Source organism: Giraffa tippelskirchi, chromosome 12 (genome assembly GCF_054371585.1).
Source record: "Giraffa tippelskirchi isolate mGirTip1 chromosome 12, T2T-mGirTip1v1.2.pri, whole genome shotgun sequence".
Taxonomy (NCBI): Eukaryota; Metazoa; Chordata; class Mammalia; order Artiodactyla; family Giraffidae; genus Giraffa; species Giraffa tippelskirchi.
In genome coordinates this window covers 147,003,689-147,020,503 of record NC_137286.1, presented here as the reverse complement: position 1 = coordinate 147,020,503, position 16,815 = coordinate 147,003,689, and the positions used below count along the sequence as shown (strand labels likewise).

General features: G+C 39.8%; 1 protein-coding gene across 1 annotated transcript in view; it reads right to left on the bottom strand.

Moving 5' to 3' along the window:
* Positions 1–16,815, bottom strand: part of MYO16 (myosin XVI) — a 467,123-nt gene that overhangs the window by 277,068 nt on the left and 173,240 nt on the right. The window contains exons 8-9 of the mRNA XM_081547232.1: positions 15,591–15,666; positions 12,749–12,902 (exon numbers count right to left, since the gene is read on the bottom strand). Coding sequence (XP_081403358.1) covers positions 12,749–12,902; positions 15,591–15,666 — 230 coding nt within the window. The remainder of the gene's footprint in view (positions 1–12,748; positions 12,903–15,590; positions 15,667–16,815) is intronic.

Here is a 16,815-nt window from a genome sequence, read left to right as displayed (position 1 = left end):
AAGCTAAGGTTGAAACTCGTGATTGAACTAAGCAAAATATCTAAATATGAAAATGAAGTACAAACAGCTGAAAGCAAGATTCTACAGTTTATTAAAATATTATTCATACAGGATTTAAAATATATTATAGAATCATGTGAAAGTTGCTCAGTCAGGTCTGACTCTTTGTGACCCCATTGACTATACAGTCCATGGAATTCACCAGGCCAGAATACTGCAGTGGGTAGCTGTTCCCTGCTCCAGGGGATCCTCCCAACCCAGGGATCGAACCCAGGTGTTCTGCAATGCAGGTGGATTCTTTACCATCTGAATCACCAGGAAAGCCCTATAGAATTATGGGAAACAGTTAAAATAGTTTGTGATGAAATGATAACAGGGGAATTAAAACTGAATGATATGCTTAAGGACTCCATTGTTATAAACAATAAGTTCTATTACATCTTTACCATTCAATTTAGGCAAAAAATGAATAAATAAAACCTACATCATTTTTTTTGTTCTTCTGTTGTCATCATGCCAAAAGAGAGCTAAGTTCATAAAAAGTAAACACAATCTGAATGCTTAATTTGTATTGTAACACTTTAGTATAGTAAAATTTAAAAACATACTTCCCTAATTGTGACTATAAAGCAGAAATACATACATATTTAATGAAGTGCAATATATATAAACATAATGATTTTGTGTATTTTACAATAGTAGTTGTGATTCTAATTAAAGCTTAATGAATTTGGTTGGTTTTAAAAAGTTTTAGTTTTAAGGAGGTATTTACAAATAGTAAAATATACACAGTTCAATGAGTCTTGTCTACATACATACATAATTATATACAGTTGGATATATATATATACATATAAACACACACACACACAGTAATATAGCCCATATAACCAGCAAACTTAGAATTTTCGTCACTCCCAAATGGCTCTCTGCACAAGGCTTCAATGTCATTAACCTCCCCTAAACCCCTGTCCCTGGTCGTGGTGTTTTTAAGCTGCAAAGTCGCGTCTGACTCTTTGCAATCCCGGGGACTGCAGCACGCCAGGCTTTCTGTCCTCCTCTACCTCCCGGAGTGTGCTCAAATTCATGTCCGTTGAATCAGGGATGCTATCTAACCATCTTATCCTCTACCACTCCCTTCTCCTCCTGCCTTCAATCTTTCCCAGCATCAGGGTCTTTTGCAATGAGTTGGTTCTTCACATCAGGTGGCCAAAGTATTGGACCTTCAGCATCAGTCCTTCCAGTGAATATTCAGGGTTGATTTCCTTTAGGATGGACTGGTTGGATCTTGTAACCATGGGTAATTGTTTCTTTAACTATTGTTTTGCTTTTTCTAAAATGACATATGAAAGAAATTACAGAGCATGTAGCATTTTGTGCCTTGCTCTGTTTACTTGATATGTTTTTGAGATTCACTCAAGCTGCTGCAATGGCACCCCACTCCAGTACTCTTGCCTGGAAAATCCCATGGACAGAAGAGCCTGGTAGGCTGCAGTCCATGGGGTCGCGAAGAGTTGGACACGATTGAGCGACTTCCCTTTCACTTTTCATTTTCATGCATTGGAGAAGGAAATGGCAACCCACTCCAGTGTTCTTGCCTGGAGAATCCCAGGGACGGGAGAGCCTGGTGGGCTGCCGTCTATGGGGTCGCACAGAGTCGGACATGACTGAAGCGACTTAGCAGCAGCAGCAGCAAGCTGCTGCAAATATCAAGTTTTTCACGTTTTATCACGGAGCAGTGTCCTCCTGTAGGATGCACTGCACTTTGGCTGGCCTTCAGCAAAGCTTTGGGATTGTCCAGGTTTGTCAATTATGAATGGACCTTCTATACACATTCCTGTACAGGTGTTTGTGCTGATGTAAGACATATGCATCTGTCTAGCAAAATACTTCCTTCCTTATCTCCCTTTATACTCACTATCTCCCTTTTCTGCATTGTCAAGAAATTTAAAAAAAAACAATAAAAACTAAACAGAGTTTTTGTGTATATTGAACATTTTGACTACAAAGCAATTAATAAAGCAGTAGTTAGATTAGTCAAGTAGAAACTAGAAAGATAGTTTATAAAAATGTAAAACCAACTAGAAAGGATTTCTAAACAGAAGAAGGACAGAAATGGTATGGACCTAACAGAAGCAGAAGATTTTAAGAAAACGTGGCAAGAATACACAGAAGAACTATACAAAAAAGATCTTCAAGACCCAGATAATCAAGATGGTATGATTACTCACCTAGAGCCAGACATCCTGGAAGGTGAAGTCAAGTGGGCCTTAGGAAACATTACAACAAACAAAGCTAGTGGCGGTGATGGAATTCCAGTTGAGCTATTTCAAATCCTAAAAGATGATGCTGTGAAAGTGCTGCACTCAATATGTCAGCAAATTTGGAAAACTCAGCAGTGGCCACAGGGCTGGAAAAGGTCAGTTTTCATTCCAATCTCAAAGAAAGGCAATACCAAAGAATGCTCAAACTACCACACAATTGCACTCATCTCACATGTTAGCAAAGTAATGCTCAAAATTCTCCAAGCCAGGCTTCCACAGTATGTGAACCATGAACTTCCATATGTTCAATCTTGTTTTAGAAAAGGCAGAGGAACCAGAGATCAAACTGCCAACATCTGCTGGATCATCGAAAAAGTAGGAGAGTTCCAGAAAAACATCTACTTCTGCTTTATTGACGATGCCAAAGACTTTGACTATGTGGATCACAATAAACTGGAAAATTCTGAAAGAGATGGTAATACCAGACCATCTGACCTGCCTCTTGAGAAACCTGTATGCAGGTCAGGAAGCAACAGTTAGAACTGGACATGGAACAACAGACTGGTTCCAAATAGGAAAAGGAGTACGTCGAGGCTGTATACTGTCACCCTGCTTATTTAACTTATATGCAGAGCACATCATGAAAAACGCTGGGCTGGAAGAAGCACAAGCTGGAATCAAGATTACCAGGAGAAGAATCAATAACCTCAGATGTGCAGATGACACCACCCTTATGGCAGAAAGTGAAGAAGAACTAAAGAGCCTCTTGATGAAAGTGAAAGAGGAGAGTGAAAAAGTTGGCTTAAAGCTCAACATTCAGAAAACTAAGATCATGGCATCTGGTCCCATCACTTCATGGCAAATAGATGGAGAAACAGTGGGAACAGTGACAGATTTTATTTGGGGGGCTCCAAAGTCACTGCAGATGGTGACTGCAGCCATGAAATTAAAAGATGCTTCCTCCTTGAAAGAAAAGTTATGACCAAAGCAGACAGCTTATTAAAAAGCAGAGACATTACCTTGCCAGCAAAGGTCCATCTAGTCAAAGCTATGGTTTTTCCAGTAGTCATGTGTAGATGTGAGAGCTGGACTATAAAGAAAGCTGAGCCCTGAAGAATTGATGCTTTTGAACTATGGTGTTGGAGAAGACTCTTGAGAGTCCCTTGGACTGCAAGGAGATCCAACCAGCCCATCCTAAAGGAAATCAGTCCTGGGTGTTCATTGGAAGGACTGATGCTGAAGCTGAAACTCCAATCTTTTGGCCACCTGATGAGAAGAGCTGACTCATTTGTAAAGACCCTGATGCTTGGAAAGATTCAAGGCAGGAGGAGATGGGGATGACAGAGGATGAGATGGTTGGATGGCATCACAGACTCAATGGACATGAGTTTACGTAAACTCTGGGAGTTGGTGATGGACAGGGAGGCTTGGTATGCAGCAGTCCATGAGGTTGCAAAGAGTCGGACACAACTGAGCAACTGAACTGAAGTGACTGATACGGAAGATGAGGCTTTCCCAGTGGCTCAGTGGTAAAGAATCTGCCTGCAATGCAGGAGACACAGGAGAGAAGAAGACGTGGGTTTGAATCCTGAGTTGGGAAGATCCCCTGGAGGAGGACATGGCAACCCATTCCAGTATTGTTGCCTGGAGAAATCTCATGGACAGAGAAGCCTAACGGGCTACAACCCACAGTGTCACAAAGAGTTCAGCATGACTGAAGCTACTGAGCACGCATGCACACAAAAGGAAGAACTGGTGAGTTTACTAAAACAGCTGAAATACTTCTTGCACATTCCAAATCTAACAGCGGTGTTAATAGGAGGCTCTTTGAAAGATACGCTTGAAAAGAAGACTGGTCCAGGAATACTATAAAGACCTCATTCTACGTCAGTCTTGACCTCAATGTGGCTTCTACCTGACCTTCTAAGACCTTTAGCATCCCCGGGCCACAGTTCCCCTTTGCCAAATGCAGGAATTAGAATATCTAAATGTATTTCAAGCCCAAATGTTCAATGATGTTAACACACTCACCTGCATTTAAAAATACCATTTATACACTCAATAAGATCACAAGTTATAAACCCTATGACTTACTACCAACAATAATTGCAAGCAGCTAGTTACAAATACCCTCATTCATGTAAGAAGAATGTCTCGGAATGATTTGGTTAGGTTGATAGACGGCATATTAATTAGTCATGCAGATATTTTCTGAAGAAAGTGAAAGACATGCACTTAAGTTCATGGCATGTGTTAATGTTTTGACATCTTTGGAACAATTTTTCTTCAGGTTTCTATGCTATTTTTTAAATAGAACACATTTTATCCATAATCACTGTGGTTAACTATAGCATCCCTACATTAATGTCTATATATGTAGCTTTTCACTGACTATCCATTTGTAGAATATAAACATATATTAAAATTCTATTCTTTTAGAAAAAGGAAGACTCTTAAAGTAATCATTGGTATTTTAATGATCATTAAACCTTTATAAATTGTCGCAAAAATATTTGATATAAGATTAATTTAAAAAATAAGTTGCAATTATATAGAAAGAAGAATTCAACTTCACAAACAAGAAACATGTAAAGGATATGAAGGAATATGCTCAGTGAATAGCAGTTTGCATCAAAAAGATGGACTCATGCTGAACAAGGCAGTAACATTCCTCGCATTCCAACGGAGCTTCTCCCTTCTCTGGACCCCTGACCCTGCACTTCTTAGAGAACTTACTTTAAAGATCTTAAGATTATGATTTTTTTTCTCTGCCTGCCTTTGAGATGTAAATGACTCCTAGGCTTACAAGGGATTCCCAGGTGACCCTAGTGGTAAATAACCTACCTGCCAATGCAGGAGATGTAAAAGACACAGGTTCAATCCCTGGGAAGAATGGGCTTCCCCAGTAAAGAGCCCCTGGAGGAGGGCATGGCAGCCCACTCCAGTATTCTTGCCTGAAGAACCCCATGGACAGAAGAGCCTGGCGGGCTATGGTCCATAGAGTTGCATAGAGTCAGACATGCGTGAAGTGACTTAGCACCCACGCATGCCCAGGCTTACAACCCAGGGGTTCTTCCTGCAGGAACCAACAGCCACCCTCCTGAGATGCAATCATCACAACAGATGTCCCCTCCCCACCCCCATCTCCCTATCACTGCCGGAAGGCAGGAGCCTGACTTACATCAACAGCAGCAAGCGAACTCAGGCCTCATCACTCCGACCAGCTCTGGTTGACTTCCTCCAGCACTTTCCCTCTAAGCCTGGCACTCACAAGCTTTGCGGCCTTTACTTTCAACCTCTCTTCCCTACGGCCAGGTGTGTGTGTGTGCTCAGCCACTCAGTCGTGTCCCACTCTTTGTGACCCCCTAGACTGCAGCTCGCCAGGCTCCTCTGTCCATGGGATTTCCCAGGAAAGAATACTGGAGTGGGTTTGCATTCCCTCATCCAGTGGATCTGCCGTCCTCTTGAATTAAGTCTTTACTGACTTTTCTGGGGCACTTTTTCTTTGATGTTAACAAAAGATTATTGTCATACTTCTATATATTATTCTACACTCTCCATATTTTCTTCAATGAAAATGTATTCTGATTACAAAAAAATTAAGGCTAGACATTTATCAGTGAGAAAGAAAAAATAGGATTAAATAGTTTACTTTCTAAAAGAAGGCTTTTGGTAAGGCAGCCTCCATAAACATAAAGAAAATGAAAGAGCTACCATCCAAGGGTACTTTACATTAATGCAGGAGAGGTAAATGTAACTCAACTGTGGAAGAAATTAGATGGAACTATACCAGAACACACCCAATTTCTGAACTTGACTGGATTTATTCAAGGTTACTTATTTCTATAAACATGAAAACCATTTCATGCAGAGCAAATGTGCCTGTAGAAACTGGGATTCTATTTCTGAAAATCGAAACGGAACATCATAAAACTAACAAAGGCAACAATTACTGCCCATTATAACTCGGGCGATTATAGAAAACTAAAGAGAACAAATAAAACGGACTATATTGAGATATATTTGGCCCATAAGGGAAGAAAATTTAATAGAAACAAACGTGGAGAAATGGCATATGTGATTCAGTTATTTTGATGGTTAAAGTAATGGACCAAGTAGATAGCTCCCAATTTTAATCTTAGGAACATAGCTACATAAATTATTTATTATAGGGAATTGGAGTTTTTCTGCATCAGTGAAATAAAATAATGAACCAAATATTAATGTGGAATGAAACATTTCTTGGAAAGTTTTTCAATTAATTTCTATTGTTGACGCTTCCCTCCCTCCAAAATAACAACAAAAAAATTTGACTTTAGGTTTTGTAAGAAAAACCTACAACTTAAAAAAATCACTTTGGTAAAATATTACTTGTCTCTAAAACAAAAATAAAAATTTCAATATGTCACTTGTGTTTGGATTTGAAATAATACTGTTTTTATGACATTCATCTGAGAGTAGTCTCTTTCATCTTAGAGGAGTTCTCAGCAGTTATCAGAAAAGAAGCTTTTAAAAAGTCTCTTAAATTAAAGTAAGTTGAATCCAGAAGTTCTGTGCATTATGAAGGGAGTTTCTGAATATCTCAAGAGTTACTTGGTCGCTTAGTCATTGAGAACAAGCCAACAAGACAGGGGCCACCCTCATCACCCTGTGCTGCACCGCAGTGTGTCTCTGACACAGATGGACCACCTGCAGTCAGCACGAACCCCAAGGTAAGGCGCCGTCCTCAGCAAGTCAGTCCCACTCTGGATGTCAGCCACAAGTCTGGGCATTTCCAGGCCACCTCGACTTTGGACCAACTGGCTACAAATTCAGGTGTGCCCTCAACCCTTCTCAGGTTAGACAATTCCCTGGAATAACTCAAGAAAGCCTTATACTTAGTACTGGATGGCTACAAATTTCATTTGAGTTTTTCTATAACATTCCAAACCAACTTTTTGGCCAACCCAATATTACAGTTTCATCATGAAGTACACAGATCAGAACAAACAGACACACATGGTAAGGTCTTGGAGGGCTCTAAATTCAAGTCCTGTGCCCTCTTTCCATGGAGCAAGGGAACGTTATCCTCCTAGTATATCGGTATGTTTACCGACCAGGAACAGAGGTTAGGCTGGCTCAAAGCCCCCATCCTTATCCTTAAATCGAATCATCGGATTTCAGATGCTCAGAGTGAACCAGGTCAAAGGGTTGGGTGGATAAGATGGTGGACAGATGGAAAAGGGTGGCCCCATCTTGTCCTATTCCCATGGGCATCTCTGTTCGGAAAGTGATTTCACAGAAGATGGCAAGGACTGTGAGCTAGAATTCTGTTGAGGCTGCCATCACCCTAATACAAAGAAAACCACAGGCCAATATCACTGATGAACATAGATGCAAAGAACCTATTTCCTTTTGTAATTGCAAAGTTGACTTGTTTCATTTACCTTTTCCCTGAAGACAAAAGGTAGTTTTCTTTTTTGTGTGGCATCTTTGTCTGGTTTTGGCATTAGGGTGATGGCAGCCTCAACAAAATTCTAGCAAAAAGAATCCAACAACATACTAAAAAGATCAAACATCATGACCAAGTGGGCTTTATCCCAGGGATGCATGGATTTTTAATATTCGAATATCAATCAATGTGATACACCACATTAACAAATTGAAACATAAATTTCAATTTGAGATGTGATTATCTCAATAGATGTTGAGAAAGCCTTTGCAAAATTAAACACCCATTTATGATAAAAACTCTCCAGAAAGCAGGCATAGAAGGAACATACCTCAACATAATAAAAGCTATCTACAATAAACCCACAGCAAACATTATCCTCAGTGGTGAAAAACTGAAAACATTTCCTCTAAAGTCAGGAACAAGACAAAGGTGCTCACTCTCACCACTACTATTCAACATAGTTTTGGAAATTTTAGCCACAGTAATCAGAGAAGAAAAAGAAATGAAAGGAATTCAGATTAGAAAAGAAGTAAAACTCTCATTACTTGCAGATGACATGATCCTCTACATAGAAAACCCTAAAGACACCACCAGAAAATTACTAGAGCTAATCAATGAATATAGTAAAGTTGCAAGAAACAAAATTAATACACAGAAATCCTTTGCATTCCTATACACTAACAATGAGAAAAAAGAGAAATTAAGAAAACAATTCTATCCACCATTGCAACGAAAAGGATAAAACACTTAGGAATAACTTTACCTAAAGCAACAAAACACCTATATATAGAAAACTATAAAACACTAATGAAAGAAATCAAAGATGACACAAATAGATGGATAAGTATACCATGTTCATGGATCATAAGAATCAATATAGTGAAAATGAGTATACTACCCAAAGCAATCTATAGATTCAATGCAATCCCTATCAAGCTACCAAAGGCATTTTTCATAGAACTAGAACAAATAGTTTCACAATTTGTATGGAAACACAAAAAACCTCAAACAGCCAAAGCAATCTTGAGAAAGAGAATGGAACTGGAGGAATCAACCTACCTGACTTCAGACTGTACTACAAAGCCACAGTCATCAAGACAGTATGGTACTGGCTCAAAGACAGAAATATAGATCAATGGAATAAAAGAGAAAGCCCAGAGATGAATCCATGCATCTATGGACACCTTATCTTTGACAAAGGAGGCAAGAATATACAATGGAGAAAAGACAATCTCTTTAACAAGTGATGCTGGGGAAACTGGTCAACCACCTGTAGAAGAATGAAACTAGAACCCTTTCTAATACCATACACAAAAATAAACTCAGAATGGATTAAAGATATAAATGTAAGACCAGAAACTATAAAACTCCGAGGAAAACATAGGCAGAGCACTCACTTGCTTGCTCAGAAATCACAGCAAGATCCTCTATGATCCACCTCCCAGAGTAATGGAAATAAAAGCAAAAATAAACAAATAGGACCTAATTAAACTTAAAAGCTTTTGCACAATGAAGGAAACTATAAGCAAGGTGAAAAGACAACCTTCAGAATGGGAGAAAATATAGTAAATGAAACAACTGACAAAGAATTAATCTCAAAAATATACAAGCAGCTCATGCAGCCCAATACCAGAAAAATAAATGATTCAATCAAAAAATGGGCCAAAGAACTAAACAGGAATTTCTCCAAAGAAAATATACAGATGTCTAAAAAACACATGAAAAGATGCTCAATATCACTCATTATCAGAGAGATGCAAATCAAAATCACAATAAGGTACCATTTCATGCTGGTCAGAATGGCTGTTATCAAAAAAGTCTGCAAACAATAAATGCTGGAGAGGGTGTGGAGAAAAGGAAACCCTCTTACACTGTTGGTGGGAATGCAAACTAGTATAGCCACTATGGAGAACAGTGTGGAGATTCCTTAAAAAAAACTGGAAACAGAACTGCCATATGACCCAGCAATCCCACTGCTGGGCATACACACTGAGGAAACAAGAATTGAAAGAGACATGTGTACCCCAATGTTCACTGCAGCACTGTTTACAATAGCCAGGACATGGAAGCAACCTAGATGTCCATCAGCAGATGAAAGGATAAGGAAGCTGTGGTACATATACACAATGGAATATTACTCAGCTATTAAAAAGAATGCATTTGAGTCCGTTCTAATGAGGTGGATGAAACTGGAGCCTATTATACAGAGTGAAGTAAGTCAGAAAGAAAAACACCAATACAGTATATTAACACATTTATATGGAATTTAGAAAGATGGCAATAACAACCCTATGTGCAAGATAGTAAAAGAAACACAAATATAAAGAACAGACTTTTGGACTCTGGGAGAAGGTGAGGGCACAATGATTTGAGAGAATAGCATTGAAACATGCATATTACCATATGTGAAACAGATGACCAGTCCAAGTTAGATGCATGAAACAGGGCGCTCAAAGCTGGTGCACTGGGAAGACCCAGAGGGATGGGCTGGGGAGGGAGGTGGGAGGGGGGTGGGAGGGGCCTTTGGAGCGGGGGACTCATGTACACCCGTGGCTGATTCAAGTTGATGCACAGCAAAAATCACCACAATATTGTCAAGTCATTAGCCTCCAATCAAAATAAGTAAACTAATTTTTTAAAAAAGGAGATAGGAAGCTGGGGTTTTAAATAATGAAGAAAGATGAGCAACTGTAATTCAGATGAGGTTTTATTTGTTAAATCTTCGGAATGAGGACTAGAGATAAAAAGTGAGAGAAGAAAAAATTGTAGTAGAAAAACTGTAGATTATATGGAGGAGAGAAGACATTTTAAGTTCTTTATAACTCTATGCTTCTCCTATCAATGACTATGTCCTGATCTGTCCTGGGAAAAATAAGGAAAGGGGGAAAAAAGGAGGGGAGCTTGCAGAAGATCTCAGGAACGGTGAGGAGACAAGAGAGACAGAGACCCACACCCTCCCCAGATCCTGGGTGTTGTAACCACTGCCTCCCACACTACTGGTTAGTAAAGAAATGCCGCTTGGTAAATGATGCCTGAGAGATTTTTAAAGAAATACATTTCTATTTCCTGTCATTCGTATCAATTGTCTGACTCACTTCACACATGGTCTCTATTTGAAAATGTCCCAACGTAGCTCAGTAAATTGTTGCCCAAATCAATCACCACTGTGAAACTGTGATAAAAATCAACAACCAGCTGTTTTTTTTTTCCTCTAAAAAAATGCAAGTATTTTCCAGCTTTAAAGAAAGTGTTCTCATTCGTAATGTCTGTGACTTCTCTATAGTTGTGGTTGTTGTTTTTGTTCAGCCGCTCAGTCGTGTCTGACTCTTTGGGACTCCATGGACTGCAGCACGCCGGACTTCCCTGTCCCTCACTATCTCCCAGAGTTTGCCCAAGGGGCTTCTTTATAGAGGAGACTTCAAATGTCCACATTTTTCCTTCCCACACTAAAACAAGGTTTGAAAGTCAATTATAGAAACTAAGACTTTCTGCCTTAAAACATAACTGTACCTAGTTATTTTCATCCTGTTTATTCCAGTTCATATTTATTTCTACCACTACAAAGATAAAATCACAAATGATAAAAGAAATTTTACAAAATCGCTTAGCTGTTAAACTAAACAAGTCTACCTGTCACTTGAATTGCTCATCAATATAATTTTCGATTTTACCCCCAAAGAAAGTCTTAACATTAGACTTAATCTCCATTGCCTGACAAAACACAGACTCAGAGATGGGAAGCACATTCCTCCAGGTCCCACTGCTTATATGCAGTAGATTTTGCTTTCAGCCTGAAATATTTTTTCCTCACGCATTTATCTTATTGAGATATAATCTACATAGCACAAAATTCACACTTTCTTGGTGTACAAGTCAGTGCTTTTTAGCACATTCACAAATGCGTGTAACCATCTCATCTACTTCCAGAAAATTTCCATCATCTCCCTAAAGAAACCCCATATCCATTCAGAGTTACTTCCCATTTTCCCCTCACCCCACTCATCCAACTACTAATGTACCTTCTGTCTCAATGCATTTGCTAATTCCAGGCCTTCCATTATAAATTCAGTAATACACTATGTGGCCTTCTGTGTCTGACTTTCTTCACTTAGCATAATGTCTCTAAGTTTCACCTTGTTTATAGCATGTGTCAGTCTTTAGGACATACTTTAGATAGTAAGAAATCATTAGTTTTATACTTAAGACAGAAAACAGTGACTATTTGTATTAATTCCCTCATAGCTCAGTTGGTAAAGAATCCGCCTGCAACGCAGGAAACCCTGGTTTGATTTCTGGGTCGGGAAGATCCCCTGGAGGAGGGATAGGTTACCCACTCCAGTATTCTAGCGCTTCCCTTGTGGCTCAGCTGGTAAAGAATCCGTCTGCAATGTGGGAGACCTGGGTTTGATCCCTGGGTCAGGAAGATCCCCTGGAGAAGGACAAGGTGACTCACTCTAGGATTTTGGCCTGGAGAATTCCATGGACTGTATAGTCCATGGGGTCACAAAGAGTTGGACACAACTGAGCAACTTTCACTTCATTTGTATTAATATTCCCTACCTGAGGAAATTTAGCCATGATGATAGTTACTGGAAATCTTTTGGTTTCATTACATAGTTATTGGTTTAGTTAGAAATATGGAATGTACTTAAAACTACTATCATTGGTGTCATGATGACAAATTGAATGAAGGACTGAAATGGTAATGTTTAAAAATCAGAGGGTTTTCATGCCTAACTTATTTATTGTCCACAAGTGCCTTTCAGTAAACACTGATAGGCAGGCTCTAACTTTTGGCTGAAAGACAGACTTCATTCAGTTCAATATAGTTGCTCAGTCGTGTCCGACTCTTTGCAACCCCACGAGCTGCAGCAACACCAGGCCTCCCTGTCCATCACCAACTCCCGGAGCCCACCCAAACTCATGTCCATAAAAGACAGACTTAACGTTCACTGAAAATTGACAGGTGACTAGAGAGGACGGCCAAGGAGGAAGACTGAGTCCTCGGGAGTGAGGTCGACGACTTTGTGATCGGGGAGGAGGCACTCACAGCTTGCTGGGAAGGACTGGAAGGTCAGGGACGATCTCTTCATAAGGGTCCTCTTGGGCCAAGGTCTGAACACAGGGAGGCGCCTGCGTTTTCCCTTCCCAGGCAGACTCGGCCTTCAGCAGCATTTCCTCAATCAACTCCGACGCGGCAACGTCTAGAAGAAACCAGGAGGCGATCGGAGCCGGTGAGTGCTGACCTCACAGAAAACCACTCCCTTTCAATGACCCTGCTACACTTACCATGCTACGATTTATCAACACAGGAAGCAAAACAAAAAACATGAAAAGTCCATGGTGGGAATACCATGGCAGCATCACCATTTTAAAAGACTATTCCATGGTACATCAGTGAGTGGCATATTTAATGACAAACAAAAAGAACAAATATAAAAATAATATTCACGGAGTGGTCACAGGTAAAACGCGAAATCACTGAGAAGCTGGGCTTGACAGAACTTAAAGTCGGTTTTTCTCCATGAGACTCTCCCTTCATCCTGGTGAATATGAGTCAAAAGAGGAAAAGAGCCATACCCTCCCAATAGCTGGGCGCTTATATAATGTGCAGCAGGCATTCTACAGGCATTCTGCTAAGTGGGCAGACGTACAAATAAATACTTGGTTGCACCTTTAAAAAACAGTGGTTCTGGCCTCTCTCCATGGCCTAGTTTTCACTTTCAATAAGAAACAAAAATAATCATATTTCCCTACAAATTACACATTCACAATGACATCCGAACATTCTCGGGCAGCACTATAGATGTGCATTAATCAAATTTACGCTTGTTAGCAACTAAACTGGAAATCAGTACATCCTGAAGAAAAAGTCACATAAATAACAATTAGGAACGGGATTGCCGCAGCTGCTCCTGTCAGACCCTCACGACTAAATCGTGTGACCTCCTGTGTCCGTGAGCTTGAGTTACAAGGCTGGGTGAAGTAACTCAGCTACTGCAAGAAGATATTTAAGATATTTAAGCCAGGATTTGATCAGCATTTGCTTTAGATTAAATCTTTCCTGTGTAATGAGTAGGAGACAGCTCAGTGCCCTCATCCTGGGAGATTATTTCTGTACCAAGAAACAGCGGTATGTCAAACTGCCTTTATCCCCTAGATAATCTTTCACGTGTTCATTCCAAATTCAAAGAACACAAAATAGCAAGAATAGAATATAGCAGTGATGAAATGATTTTTCTGTGCTCAGCCACGATGGGTGTCTAGTCCACTGTCCTTAGCACTATTATCCAACTCCTCCCTCTTACAGTTGCATGAGATGCTGTATGTCCTGTGTCTACTTGAAGCTTCTCACTGCCTTGAAGCCCTCTGTCCCCTGTGTGTGTGAGAAGTATTTTCATTCAATCAGCAAGGGTTTACTAAGAATCTACTATGTTCCCATCACTATGTCTCCTGTGATCAACACGGCATGGAAAACGGATTATGCTGATGCTAGACATTGCGTGAGCGATGCAGGCAAAACTGTCTGAGAGTCACCAGACACGAGGCCCGTGGCGGCCAGGGGTGAGTCCAGACCAGCAGGTTAGTCACTCCCAGGGCTCCGGGACTGTCACTGTCAATCACCTCGCGTGTCTCTTTTTTTGGCAAGTTGACACTAGACCTGAAAGGCCAAAGTGTGGCAGAGAGGGGCCCCTGCAGTCCGGGGTCAATCATATACACTATTCTCCGGGAAAAATGCCAGAATTACGATCCTGAAAAAACGTCACCTTCTATTAGAACTAGAGTTAACAGAGGACGTGACTTGTATTTCCAATAAAAATGTTTGGAAAAGGAATGGAAAAAGCTACAAATTTCTATTTATTCTTTTAATATTTACCATTAAGCATATTTTTTGTAGATAATGGTAAGATTACTACCTTATCATGAATGTTAACATGATTCTGAAATTTGAAACTATTAAGCTATCTTACAGTTGTTAGTTAAGTCTTCAGTCTATTTTCAGCAAATAAGATGAATAAACATTAGACAATGATACTTAATTCCAATAAAATAAGAAATAGAGCAAATCTCCCATTCTGTCTTAAATTGGAGGTTTATCAGGTAATCATACTTCTAGAAGTACATGAAATAAGAAACTTCAAAAAAAAAAAAAAGAAACTTCAGGCATGACATGCTTTTAGGTCAGTAGAGGAATAAAAATGAGAAGAATAAGTATATTTATGTTATTCAGATCAATTATTACCTTCAAAATTTTCACATCATTTTGTTACTTTGGCTAGACTTTTCTCTTTGTTACTTAGAATTTTTATTTTTTAATATACCAAAACACCTTACTGGTAGTAACATTGTTGTCAAGTTTTAAAAATTAGAAAATTAATGTAGCTCTCAGTTTTTAAAAGAGTGGCAAAAAGAACTCTAGAAAACTTCAAAAGGGTACTTATGAGAAAATAAGTAACATTAAGATGGTCAAAGTTTTAAATTAGGTTGGTAATGCTAGTCTCTATCGCCCGCAGTATAAATATTTGTGCAGAAAGAAAAAAATACTATTACCATTTTAAAGTACCCTAAGGGACAAGCAGGTATTTTAGAAAATATATTTTAAAGTAAGCGGCAGTGCAAGAATCACTGCCCAGAAAATTTAAAGCCTCAAAAGCACATTGCAATGAAATACAGTGCAATGATCCCTGTACACGCTAACTGTCCTCTCGAAGACTCTTGTAACAGAGCTGTGCACAGGAGTTAGTGAAACACGCCTGACTGGCGTGAGGTGGGGGTGGGGGGTGTTTCACAGAGCATCCCAGGAGACACTGACTCACACCGTAGCTGGGGCAGTGATGGGTCAGCCACTCCAGTATGATGGAAAGGGATCCGGTATGATGTTCATGGCTTACCCGAAGCCTTCTCCTCATGGCAGTTCAGAAGGTGTGGATTCGCCTGATGCATCAAAAGAAGCTTCACCAGGTTCGCCTGAAACAGGAAGGTAACTGAAATAGTCACGATTATGCTGGATACTTAGGATTCAGCAGTAAACTGTCCACAGTTACTATCCTCCAGGTGCACGGATGGAAGGAGAATGCATTAGCATAACCTACTGCCTCAAAGGGTTCTTACTCTCTGCTTCTAGTTCTCTTTTTTTTAAAAAAAAAATGACAAACTGTTTCATCAATTAACACATTCAAATAAAATATTATTCAACAAATAAGGGTTAAATCATTGAAGATTTGAAAAGGTTCCTTAACATTTCTCAGGTTTACTTTAGGGCATCTTTTGGGAGGGAATGGGACTTCCCTGGTGGCTCACCAATAAGGAATCCTCCTGCAACGCAGGACAAACTGGAGATGTAGGTTCGATCCCTGGGTTGGGAAGATCCCCTGGCAGAGGAAATGGCAACATACTCCAGTGTTCTTACCTAGAAAATCCCACGGACAGAGTAGCCTGGCAGAAGACAGTCCATGGGGTCGCAAAGAGTTGGACATGACTAAAGTGACTTAAAGTTTATTATAAAATACATGATACATACAAAGAGTATATAGAATGGATATGTACCACAGAGAGAGCAAATAATGAAATAGAGTCCCGTGCACTCAAATTTTTAAAGTGTCATTCATGGTATTTCTGCGTGTTCTTCTCCCAAACTATCCCTGTTCCTACCTCCCGGAGTTGGCCACTGTCATGAATTTTGTGTTACCCATTACCATGTTTACTTTGCACGCTGAGTCCTTAGGTATGGGAGGACCCCTAATCAACATATCGCTTGGCTTCATCTGTTTTTGACATTTATAGAAATGAAAGTCCTGATGTATGAATTCTTCTGTGCTTTACTTTCAAGAATTAATACTGCATTTCTGAGCATCCTTGGAGGTGATGGGTTTAACAAACCTTCATTCCTTGGTTTGGCTGCACAGAATTACATTGTACAAACATATCACAATTTAGCCACCTTCCTCTTAGTGGACATTCAAGCCACTGCAATCATTCATCTATACTTACAAATAATGTTGTTATAAATATTCTAGTTTGTATCTCTTGGTGTACGCCTTGTTCAAGATGGCGGTGGTGATAGGCTATGTGCAGAAATCTTCCCTTGGCATTGGAGCCGTGAGAAAAGCGACTGTG